At 41.6% G+C, this 13066-nt stretch overlaps 1 protein-coding gene across 11 annotated transcripts in view; it reads left to right on the plus strand.

Moving 5' to 3' along the window:
• PHACTR1 (phosphatase and actin regulator 1) overlaps positions 1 to 13066 on the plus strand; it is a 259864-nt gene that overhangs the window by 234275 nt on the left and 12523 nt on the right. For all 11 annotated transcript variants that reach the window (XM_015854710.2, XM_015854712.1, XM_015854709.2 and 8 more), the window contains 2 exons: positions 6490 to 6545; positions 11165 to 11226. In XM_015854710.2, the coding sequence (XP_015710196.1) occupies positions 6490 to 6545; positions 11165 to 11226 (118 nt within the window). The remainder of the gene's footprint in view (positions 1 to 6489; positions 6546 to 11164; positions 11227 to 13066) is intronic.

Consider the following 13066-nt stretch of genomic DNA (forward strand, 5'->3'; position numbering starts at 1 on the left):
CACATTCATTCAATCTAAGTTCCTAAAAACAGCAACCAACAAGTTGGTTGGGTGACAGAGCTGAAGGGGTCTGGGACTCTGTCAGGTCTGTTGTTTGTCTGAATGGTCCTTAAGATAGTCCAAGAAGAAGGTCTTCAGCTACAGAAGATGGAGGACAGCTTTACAAATGTATTAATGGGATCTGGTCTTCTACAGATTTTCCAAGTACAAAGGCTACACCTCAAAACTGAGAAAGTAAGTGCCAGAAGTTAGCAATAGGGGCCTCCAAACACTGGTCTTTGGAGAAAAAGAATATTAAATTTAATGTCTTACAAGGGGTAAGGAAAATAATGTTTCTAAGATTTAGCCTCCAAATGTTTCCTTTAAAAAATGCTTCTTTGAAGACTTGTTATGTTTGTTCAGACATAAAACCGTGTAACCACAGGGAGAAAAGATTCTAAAACTAAGTAGCCACAATAACGCCTGTAGATAGCAAGCACATCTGTTCAGATCAGGCTGATTTTCACAGTGCCATTTTATTCAATCAAGTCATTAATGGATTGACCTTGAACTGTGAATTACACTTTGTGAAATCAGCTTTCAGTTGAATATTACTACTTCTATAGAAGCAAATGTCTTTCCTCAAAGCTGTGCAGGAAGACAATCACTATCACTTTAGCACATTTTTTTTCTTTAGCCTTCTGCATTTTCAGTACTCAAAAATATCCAATTTTTATTGTTCCAAAAATACGTTCTTGAATTAGAGACATTGTAAGCTCTCTCTTCTGAAAAAAGATTGTTCTTTGTTTCCTACTACAGTTGGACATTTTGCTGTTGGGGTTAGGGATAAGAGATCTGAGAACTAGTGCTACAAAGCTCATATGGTACAACTGTTTTAATTCCACCATGCCCTTATTTAAAATTAAACTTTTGTGATGGTGTTTTATGTGAGCAGCTGCCATTTGGCTGATGATAATGAAACAATGTGATAACGAAACAGAGGAAGCTCCATCTTAGAGCTCAGGTTGTGAGACAATCTTGTGTGCTCTTGCAGTGTTCAAGGTATCAGTAGGTGTTTTGCACTTAGTGAAGAAGGAGCTGAAGTCTGAATTTTTGGCAATACGTGGCTTTATCTTGAGAAAACAGTAAAACACTGATAATCAGTTCCTTGGCAAAATGCAGGTCTCTGCATTGTGATACCGCAGTCCCTTTTGTGCAGGGAGATTCACTGGAAGCTCCTCCTGTGATCTTATGAAAGATTGCTGATTGGATGTGTCATTATTAGGTGTATAACTCTGTTTCTGCTCAGCGCAGTTGGACTATCGCATCATTCCTTTTAATTTCTTAACAAAATGCAGAGTTCACAGACCAAGATGTTTCTGCTTTATTTAGGTATTTCATGGAAATGTGTTATGTGTATGATAGATAAGATTTTAACTTCATGTGGGTTGTTGAAATCTACATTTAGAACACGAATCTCTTTCCCCCAGGAGACCGAATCTGATCTAATGTGGGCAGCCTGTTGTTTTGTGGGGAGCTTGTAACTTCCCAAGAGTAAATCAAACCAAAATAAATCAATTCCTCAATCCGCTTAAACAGGAAGGAGTACATTGAGCAATGAGTCTAGAATGGATTCACAAGGGCTAAAGAATGAAAAAAAAAAATGTTTTAGACAAAGTGCCCACTTGGTTTTATTTTCCACTATTCAGATGCTTGAGAAAGCAGAAAAATTGCTGGTAAATTTTCCTTAAGGTCTTCACGGTAATCTAGACTAGGTAGAGCTTTAATGTTTATACTGATTGTGTTTCTTAACGCAAAACGAAGTCTGGAATGAGCATGATTTGAGGAGCAGAAGGAGGCTGCTTAGAGCCTAAATTAAAATCTGAAACATTTTTTTGTTGAAAATGTTATTTTCTTGCAGATCCCTTCTAATGTATGTCTGCAAGCATGTTATAGGAGCTGTCATTCTGTTGTTTCATGTGCTGGAACACTTGTTATTTCCTGTGGTGTGCTCAGATGAGGTGCTGAGCCAAATTGCCACTGTTATCCTTCAGGACATGGTCCTGCTCTGGCTATTCTGGACCAGGTGATGCAGCCCAGGGAACAAGCTGAGATGCGATGGCAGCACTAGGAAGCACTTAGTTCTCCAACTGATGCTTTACAGTTGTTAATTGATTGGGTTTTTTTGCTGTAAGCGAGCACATTCTACCAAAATTTCCTAAGTAGTTTTCACTGAGACTCTCTCAGTGGTGCTTTATCTAGTGGCGACCAGGAGTCTCTGCCCCCTGTGGACTGCTCTTACCACAGGCCTCTTTTTAGCTGCAGGATCACTACAGTCTCGAAGGGGATGAAAGCTTAAAATGAACAGGGAAGTGAGGAGTACTCATTACATGGTAACTGAATCGTGGCAAATGCTCCTTATGGTTTTATTGCCTTAATTTCTCAAGAAAAACAGTTCTAAAGAGTGTTATCATGACAGATACCAAGAGATTTGTCACACGAGGAAGAGAGCTTAAAGGAGGTGATAATGTATCCTACAAATTAGCCAACATCTTAATGGAGTCTGGTACAGAAATCATAATGGTGTAGAAGTTTACATTTTCCTCTTTGGGTAAGGATTTTCTATTTAATATCCCTTCAGCTTATTCACTGATTGATAAAACTATGTTAATCCCATTTTATAAATCCTGTTAGGAGAAAGATAGTTTTCCGTAGACTCTTAAGTCTGGCTGACAGTATCTGGGTTGACAATTCAGAGAAGGTGAGTTGCTGAGCTTATGGATATTTTTTGCTCAATGTGCAGTGGCATAAGGAAAGGAGGTCATTTTTTTTCTTGCCCTTTGCTAACAGTTAACTGTCACAAGCAAATAAAAGCTTTTCTTCTCATCCATTTTCATCTTCCACTTTTCTGCATTTGTTGTGGGAGTACAAAGAGCCCCTAGTAAGTTATCCTTCATCAGTATTGCTTTGCTATCAGCACTATTATTGAGAAAGGCAAGCTAAATTAAGCAATAGTAAGACTCTTTACTGCCATTGAATTTTCCTCATGTTGAATTATATAGCTGATTTAAATCAGCACAGTTCTGCTGGCTTCAGTCGTGCTCATTTATGCCAACTAAAGAGCTATGCAACAAGTAGTTCTTTATGGCAGCTGCCTTCTCATGTGCCCAGCTCCTCTGTTAGAGCAATCTCTAGGGTGGTATGAACCCAGATGCACTTAGGTAAAAAGATTTGCTTCTAGAGAATTAATTTAAGAGTTACTCCAGAAGATATAACCCCCTGCACTCAGAAGTTTCTTCGTGTCTTTGTGACTTATACCATAGGAACAGATTGTGAGCATGGATGAGCTCCAGAATATGTTGGTGGCATTGTGGGCACCTCACCATACTTCTGTGTGCCCTGTTATGACCACCTATGACCTGTTTGCTGCTCCAGGGTCATGCCCATCAGATGTCACCATTCCAGCTCTGGAAAGCTTCTCGGTATTGCCTCTTGTGTCTGCTAACTCTTGGAGTTAACAAGCCTGGCAAGTAAATTAGGTGTCATTTTCCAGCAAGCCATGTTCTTAGTCAGGAGGCAGCCTAGGTAGTCAGGAGTGCCTTGCTTCAGAAGTGTAACCAGACCAAAAGTGCTGTCATCTAAGCAGATAGGTGACCACTGTCCTGAGTGCCCTCTGGGCATGACTGCACTGCAGAGCAGTCCAAGCATCACTGTGCAGACTCTTAATTTGATGTTAATTGCAAAATAAAAAGGATGACACGTTCACACATGGTTAAGCATGTTTACACGGAGGTCTTTAAATTCAGAAAGAACTGTTGAAAGGCTGGTGCTTTCAAAGGCCTGTCTTTTCCTTGGTCAGATAACTATATTCCTGTAGCTCCACAAAACAGAGTTCCCATTCTGGTCAATAACTTGCATCCCACTTGATTCTGATAGTTTCCATAAGCAGTTTCTTTACTTGCTATTGCAGGAGGTCTGCAACCACATCATTTCTCACCTCCTTTTTCTCCTTTCTGTTCTGATTGTGCTGCTAATTAGACGCTTGTTTCCTGACCTCTGGCCTCTTGACAGCCTCATGCAGCCCCTGCAATGTTAAATGAAAGAAGGCACAGCAGCAATCCAGCAATCAAACCTCTGAAATCAGCCTCTGCGATCTAGGTGGGCTTTGTTAATATTTTTATTCTGCACAACACAGGAAGGAAAGACAAAGAGTGGAGTTATCACATCTACTGTTTGCTAAGATCACAACAATGCGCTGGAGATGGTACATGGAAATTAGGTGTGGGAAAAAAATGTGTCTTTGCAGCCCCAATAACAAAGCAAGAGCTGCTAACATTCATTTATTTACAGGATAGTACCTAGTACTGTCAAAAATGTTAACAGCTGCCCAACGTATGGCAAACCCAAAAACTCTAGATCTCTAGACTGTATCTATGAAAAATACCTTGTTTTTTTCTGCCATGTAACTTCATCCCTTTAGAACAGTGGTCATCGTCGAGGCAGAAGCACATTGCAGCCTGAAAAAGGTTTTTTATGGGATCCATACAATACTTTGATTATTGACGGGGAACGCAGATGTTTCTTGCTGGTTTTCACTAGACACCCTACCAGGAATCTTAGGGAAGAACTGCATAGTGTGTAGGTCTCTGAGCTACACAGGAAATGGGGATACATGTATAGGACATGCTTGGACGAAATCCCTCACTTCAGTGTAGATGCAGTGAAAAAGTGAAGTAAAAACTTGATTTAAATTCATCTACTTTCTGGCAGATACTGAGATGAGAAGGAAATACATGGAAGACTTGCTCTTTTATGCAAATCATTCATGTAGATAGACAAAACCTCTGCCTTTTGTTTGCAATGGTCCAGTGTGAACTGTTCTTAATAAAAGTGTTAGCTGCGCCTTTTAATCATCATTTTCTTCTGGAAGAGGAGTTCTTTGGAAGCCTTCTTTTCAGACTGATGTCTCCTTACACTCGTTGTGTGATGTTTGTTTCTATAGAAGTGCTGCACACTGGGTGGATTGAGTCTGTCCTGAACGTTCATCCAATGCTTCCTCTTGAGAAACATCACAGCGTGGTGGATTAAAAGCTTCCTATAACTCAGTTCCTGCAGACACTCTTAGTGGAGCTAAACTTGGCAGCTTTTTCTCTTTGATTCTCAACTGCTGATTGAAATAAAGTAGCTGTGATTTCTTCTTAATACTGAGGTGAAGTATTCCATTAGCAACAGCTACTGTATCTTAAAGATGGTGATAGCAAGCATTCTAACTTCACTTTCATCTTCAATGTACTTTGTAGGTATTCTTTACTTCTGAATTATGGTCGAGTTTCTGACCCTGTGACACTTTTTCAGTGAGGTGTTTGATTGATCTGCCATGGCAAAGAGGCAAAGCCAGTCATTCCAAATTCTGCACTGGAATAGGACCGTGTTCTGTCTTAGTGATGGAAAATGGCCCCAAAGGCAGTACAGCTGGTATCATCTCTGATAGCAGAAATCTTCAGGCTGTGTAAAATCAGGTGCCCAAACTTCTGCCTTCATACAGAAGATGAGGCTCCCACCCATCCCACACACTTCATCCTTGTGCACCATGTGAGGGTGGACCAGAGGTTGCTGGCCAAAGCAGGGGTATTGAACTAAGTGATGCAGACACTATCCCCTGTCTCTGGAGATGGCCCCTGTTGGGTACCTCCCTGAATGACCATGCCTGAGGGATGAGAAGGCGGTGTCCTGTCACTGGCAGCACTGACAAAACTCCCATTGAGCCTGGTGAGAGCAGGAGCAGGCCCAGCAGTGTTGACTTCTAACGTCATCGAAGTGGTTGTCTTTGTTTTCCTTAAGATCCCTTTGTGCTTCTCTGCTTTGCTTTGTATTCTGAATATTCAGATTGTTTCTGCACTCGGGGCCCCTGCTTGTAATTAGATTGCATTTGTTGTGAGTCTGTCCTACAGGTTGACAGGCAAGTCATGCTGATCTTCACTGTAAGGTTTAATACAAGCCACCAGAGGAGGAGGGGAGTGGAGCTGTGGAGGAGGAGTGCCACTATTGTTCGGCCCTCAGCACTGCCAAACTGTCCCTTGTTTTTTCTGCAGGCTGCCTGTGTGTTCAGATGCTGTTTGAACAAGCCTGGAGGCTCACAAAAGGGCAGGGAGAGGGTTAGCAGGGTCTCAGCTAGAAATGCTTGTGCGAGTCAGGAAGCAGGCATGGGAGGAAGGAAATTAAGTGAAGACATCTGTGTAGCTTAACTCCCAGCAGCTCTGCCTGGGGTAGGGGTGGGAGTGCTGTGCCTAAGATGACTTAACACAGTTCGTCTTTCATGGGCTGGACACAGAGGAAACTGCGAAAGTGAAACATGGTCTGTGTCACGCATGGTCCAGGCACACCAAGTGCATAATGGAGCAGTGTTGGAGCTTTCTGCTCTGCCTTTCACACCTCAAAATAACTCTCAAAGACATTGAGCTGAGGAGGATGTGATATGGTCCAGAAACTGATCTTGGACTTTTTTCGCAGACGACTGAGCCAGAGGCCGACAGCTGAAGAATTGGAGCAGAGGAACATTCTGAAACGTAAGTCCTGATACTACTAACATTTAATCTGAAGCCGGCTAGTTTGCATTAGCTCAGATTCACGTTGTGTGGGTTCTTCTTATAAAACATCGGCTATTCTACATATGCATCACAAATAACAACAAAGTGCATTATAAATGCAAGTAAGTGTGCAGGTCTGCAGCAACACTTAGAGCTGCAGAAATAATTCATTAAAAACGTAGTCAGTAAATTCACATGAATGAACAGCCCTTGGGAAAGAAAAAAACAACCAACACAGAATCTTTTTTGCAAGTCCTGTTTGCAATAGAGGGTCATTCTGAAAAGCCTTTCTGTGCTGCTCTCACGCGGATATGAGCATCCCATTATAAGCTGGTAAAGCCATTAGAGCGTGGCTTGATGAGTTTTGCTGAAAACCTTCACAGCGATCTAGACTTAGGTGGAGCCTTTATTTAATTCAAAGTAGAATCCTGTGTTACTTGGGATAATTCCAGTGAAATGTTCCCCTGAAACTCTTCCTTTAAATCAGCCAGCCACAAACTTACCGATAGATACTCAGGTCACTAAAGTATATTTTAAAGAGACAGACTACCATTTGGAGAGTCTCTGATAAGTTAAGTTCCTAGGTATGTTGTCACCAGTTCAGGACTGAGTCTTGCACAAACCTTGTAATCTTGGGAAAGAAAAACAGCAGTTTGATTACTCACCTTGAAGAGTTTGCTTTTTAACAGAAGCACAAAGCTGTTCATCTCATTATTGTTGGTACTTTGGAAATGAGGAATAGAATAAAGAACTTCCTTTTTTAAGACAGTAAAATCCTTCATTCTAGGGAAATTTTAAAAATGAACACAGTCAAGAGTATTCCTACATGGTACCTTAAAAGAGCATCATAGGTTGGTCCATTGTATATCTTCTATTGTTCAAACAGCAGACTTGCACAGAACCATAGAAGTGTGGTAGCTAAAGACAAATTCTCTGGAAATCAGCAGAAACAACTGATTAAATTCTTCAGAATCAAACTCCTCACATGTTATTCATGTTGTCATGCATGGCAGACAAGGAAAGACACAGACACTGCTATCAATGCAAAGAGGAGCAAGGACTGGACAGCAAAGGCAGTGCGGCAAGCCTGAGGCTGCCAGGAAAGCTGTTTCTTTGGGATCAGTCCCCTGTAATAGCCACGCTCCTACTATTCATCCCTAGTTCCTGTGCCAGCAGCTGGCAGAATTCAGTCTAAAAGGTGGCAGAAACTGGGGAACTGGTGGCACATCCCTCTGTGATTGCCTTGGGATGGAGGCTGTCAGGACAGCTGAAGGAGAGGGAACCTGTAGCATGACCAACAATGAGCTCAGGCTAACGGGGACAGAGGCCAATTCTCTCAGCAGCTCGTGTTGTCATCCTGTCTCTGGTTGCCAGCACAAAGCAGCCCGTGCCATGCAGCACTTGGCACTGGTATGTGACCAGTAAACACCGCACTGGCACTGGTGAGGGTGGCTGACAGGGGCTGTGGGCAGGTAGGGGGGTCTCAGGCAGCAGTTCTGGATGAAGTGTTTGAAGCAGAGAAGTGGCGTGACCAAAGCTGGGGTCCTATCAGAGATTTCCTAATCTCTCCCATGCAGAGACTTGAGTTGTTTTGTTTTTCAGGGGAATTATCCTCTGAGCCTCATCAGTTTCCTTCTGAATTTTATAAAGGCTCCTATATGACACAGATGTGCCTGAAAATATTGCTGTGAATCCAGAACTATACTTTATTTCCAGAACTATACTCTATTTCCTAAACCGATGTTTTTTTTTCTTGATTCCTAAGCACACATCTGCCCAAAACACTGTCTGTCCTGGTAGACAAACAACATCATAACCACAGGAAAAGCTAAGGGGGAATTTCCAAGGCATCATAATTTTTGGTGAAATACAACAGGACAAGGAACAAACATTTAGAAATAGTTACACAATTTTAAAAGTAGCTAAAAATAATATTCCACTCTTAAACAGGTAAATATAATGTCTGTTCAGTACAGAATTACTATACGTCTGAGAATTTTGATTGATACAGTGGAGCCTATGGAGAAAGAGCCATAGGATGCAATAATTAAGACTTTAAACTCTCTATGTAAACAGTTCAAGTTGCTTGCAAAAGCCCAGTTCACAGCACACGCTGAAAAGAAACCCCAGCATTCTTCCAGGTGAAGTAAATAGGATTTCCTCTGCAGTTAAAGCCATCATTTCCTTGATGCACTTGTCTTACTGAGTATTGTTATGTTCCTGTGATGTGTAACTATATCACCGTCAGTTCTGGTGGAAAGAAATGAGGCAAAATGCATATGTGCACCCATTCCCTGTAAGCAAAGTGATCCCTTCCTAGCTCCATGCTGCAGGGATACTTATGAATGTATTGTCTTGGTTAAATTACAAGAGTGCATTACTTGCTTGTAGCAGCAGTAAGACTACAGCAGCCACTGCTAAGAAACTGAGAATAGAGGGACATGTGCTTGATGGGTCTTCCACTGACACATACCCAGTGCAGTGACTCAATGAAATCAAAGGCACACAGTGCAGAGAAGTACAGACCTGTAGGGTCTGTAGTGTGAAGACTAAACTACTCTTTTTGCAATTAATACTTGCAGGCCACGATGCCTAGATGCCCCAGTGCAACTTCTGTGATGGATACAAATACTTTACTTGTCAGTCTGGCACATCAGGCTGGTATAAATTCCTCACAAAAACTTGTGTAGGTGGGGCCTGATGGTCTCAGAACATGCCAGGAGACATTTCACATTAGCACAGAAATTAGGCCTGGAAACTGTGACCCATTAAACCCTAAAGAGCATCTTTTGTATACATAAAGCAACAGTTCTGTAGATCAGCACTTAATTGAAATTCAAGAGATAGTATTTTCTGTTTTCAGAGGAGAATGTATTCCTAATTCTCAGTTTGTACCTGACCGAGGTTTTCAAGCCTTCCTGGTTGTCTCTGAAGGTGGATAAATAGGCTGAGAAATGAGGAGAAAAGAAAGGCATTGTATGCGGACTACAAAAGTGAGCCACTTTGACTCAGTTTATACAGAACTCCTCATATACTTTCAGTTCTGCCCAGGCACCATGTGGACTCCATTTGCTGTTCTCTCTGGCTTAATCTTAAAGGATTTATTAGTGACTCTGCTTCTGTGAGTGGCTATTTGCAGTCCTGGCTTCTCCAAATCTGTGACACAACGGGAAGAACAAAAATGCTGGAAGAGCAATTGCTAGACCAGAATCCAGCCCAGCAGGAAGGGAAACCATTGAAATATAAAAGTATATGGAACAATATAGGTATTCTCGTTACCAGTTAAATACCTATTTGTAAGTCCATGGTGTCTTTTGGTCTTTTTGCTCCAATATCAGCTTCCTTCCTCCAGACAATGCAAGCAGTGTTTTGGGGAAAATAACATTTAAAGGTAATGGGCATGTTATAAGCCCTCTTACAGACCAGTGATGGGCTCTTTGTCCACTTTGATGGAGAATTCCCACTCCTGATGAAGTCAGTGAGCAATCACCTTGAAGTGACTCTCTGTTGTCCTGAGCAGCAAAAAAACTGGCATCCGACCCAGCCCTTCTTCTTGCTTGTTGTGGGGCTTTGCCCACACAGTCTTTTGATGCTTATATCCTATTCTGCTACTACCACTCAGCCAGAGGTGCCTGCTCCCCTTGGATTTATTTTAGACAAAATTTAAGTGATTTAGCTCAATCCTCCTACCCCAACGTGTCCCTGGATGTCTGTATCTTCCCTGCAGACTTGTTGGTGCCTGAGTTAGTTCTGTCTGAGTGAAAACTAAATCACACAAGGGGCACAGGGTACTAGTGGCTGAGTTGCATTTGCTTTCCTTTGGGCTTGATTTTAGTAAGAAGCAATTCAGGTATCAACGAAGCAGTAAAAACAGATCCTAAGTGTCTGAGTAGTGGAGTACACAGAAACCTGTGATTTTACTGACTTTCAGTAAAGTTCAGTGCCAAGACATGCATGAGAGTCTGTTCCTAAACTGAAAAAAAACAAAAGGTAACGTGGTCAAATCTAACTGCCCTCTCGAGTTGTAATGGTTGAGGCTTACCCTGGTGAGGATTTGTAGCATGTGATTTTTTTGGCTTAATGTTGAAAGTGGATTCCCTAGGATGTGATTTTTACACTCCATTACAATGCTATGAAGGCTCATGAAGGAGGGAAGGAGACTCTCTCTTCACTCTACTCAAGTCACATGAAGTTGCAGATATTGCCTAACATCCCTACTCCGAGTTTTCGATACATTTCCATTCCACAAACAGAAAAAAAAAAAAATTATACACGTTTCTTTTTCAGCTGTTGACCTCTCAGAATCAAACCATATCATAGCTGAGCCCCATATGGCATAATGGCTTGTTGCCTGGCCTTCTGACAGAATGGCACACATTAAGAGTGCCAGTAAAGGGAAAGGAAGGTTGTGTAGATGTTTATGAAGTGTGTGAAGAAGCAAAGAAGCTATAGGTCAGGCAGGTTCACCAGTCCCAGAGGGGCATGCTGCATATCAGAGAGGTCCTGAAACATTAATATACTGATGGACAGGCTTATTTGTTGCATGCTGTGCATATTTGATAAGTCTGCAGCTTGAGATTGTTATATATCTCTTACAGCCCGGAATGAGCAAGAGGAACAGGAAGAAAAACGAGAGATAAAGAGAAGATTAACACGTAAGGTGAGAAGCAGCTTTGATCCTATTATGGCATTACCGTAACTTTCTTCTTACTGCAGAACTGTTTGCATTTTTTCTTTTCCATGGCACTATTTTCCAAAGTAGGGTATGAAACCAGTCCTGAAAGAAGTCTTCAGGAGAAGACATCACCTCTGCTACAGAGTTTAAGTCCATGGACAGAGAAGGGAAGTGCTGTGCAGGCTATTGACAGTAACATTTTGAAATTGGCCAAAGGAAGATCTAGACTTCATAACATAAGGAGCTTTGGATTGTGCAGGATGCACAGCCTAGCATTAGTCTTAACTCTGCTTTCTGTAATGGAATGGCTTACAACGCTATTACAAGGAGAAAGCAAAGTTAAAAGAATGTTGATTGCATTCGAAAATTCTACCTTAAGAAGCAGTAAACTAGGAAATAAACTTTTTCTGGAAGGGGAGATTGTCACTTGAGGCATTCCAACTAAATGGAGACAAGCACTTGGAAAATGGTGTATACTGCAGAAAACAATCATACTGTCTTGTATCAGCAGGGAAGGACAAAGTAAACAGGATAGTTTGGGTTTGGTTTTCCTCCCATTTGAAAGTCATTTGCTCTTAAAACTGAAGAACAGTAATTTCAGATACACATGTTCAGATTCTCGGCTGGTGTAAATGTCTACAGATGCCCCCATATACAAAGCCAACAGTCTGTCCTGTTATTGCAGGTAAACTTTATTTCACCACTCGCTTCTATTTCCCACCTACGGAGCAGGAGAAAGTCCTCTAAAAACTCAAAAGCTTATGGAGCAGCACCATTCTTCTATATGCTTTTAGTTGGCTTACTTGTTCAGGGATATGTGACTGCAAGCTTTTATGGTGCAAATAATGACACAGAAAGGACTGTGAATATATATGCAAAGCTTACATTCAGAGAGCTGGATTGTTTTCTTTCATGTTTAAAAATCTCAGACTTTATTCTCAACTCAATTAAATCAGCAGAGTTCCCTGACACCAACTGGGTGATGCTGCTTTTGTCTGCAGGAACAAAGAACGTGGCAAAGAGAGCTATAATATTATTTTAAAGACTCTAATTCCTGCCAGCAATGGCAGGGATGCTCTTACATCCCCTTATAGCACTGTCTGGAAGGAATAGAACCTCTCTGCATTGCAGAGATTTTGTAGAACTTAAGCTCAGTGCAAAGGCTAGAATTGCTGTTTTACTAGTCTGTCAATTTCCCTGTGCACTGAAGAGTAAACATGTAGAGGAATCCAGTCCAAAGCTTTATGCCATCTGAGGGACAACTGTAGAAGATAAAAAGCAAAGCTACCCATAGCTAATCTGCTGCCTTAGAAGTGGGGGCTTGCTAAAGCATCCTGCGCTACCTCCATGCGGTTCCCATCCTCTGCTCCTTTCTAGGAAAAATACACAGCAAATGAGTTGTCTATTAGAGATAGAGGCCACAGCTACAACCTAAACAAAAATGTCCTGAATTCTCAGCACATTTCTGTGAGCTTTTTTTCCCTTGGTCTTGTTTGCACTTTTAAGCAGGAACAAGTCAGTCCAGGTCTTTGGCAGTTCACTGTTCGTACTGACATTCCAGGCTGTGCTGTTTTTAGCCTTTTCTTATTTTCTTTTTCTTTTTGGCCATTTAGCAGATATTTTCTTTTGCCCTTAGCATGATTGTGAGGTTGGTAGCAGCATAACTCATATTGTTTGATTTTGCCTGCTTGTTAAACTGTTATAAATCATTCTAGGACTGGAAGATCTTAGCGGTCTTTTCCAAACTTAGCGATTCAATGATTCTAACGACAGGCTTGGTCTAACAAGGAATTTCATTCTCACCTGCCAAATGTACTGTCACAGA

This window comes from Coturnix japonica, chromosome 2 (genome assembly GCF_001577835.2).
Source record: "Coturnix japonica isolate 7356 chromosome 2, Coturnix japonica 2.1, whole genome shotgun sequence".
In the NCBI taxonomy this organism is placed as follows: Eukaryota; Metazoa; Chordata; class Aves; order Galliformes; family Phasianidae; genus Coturnix; species Coturnix japonica.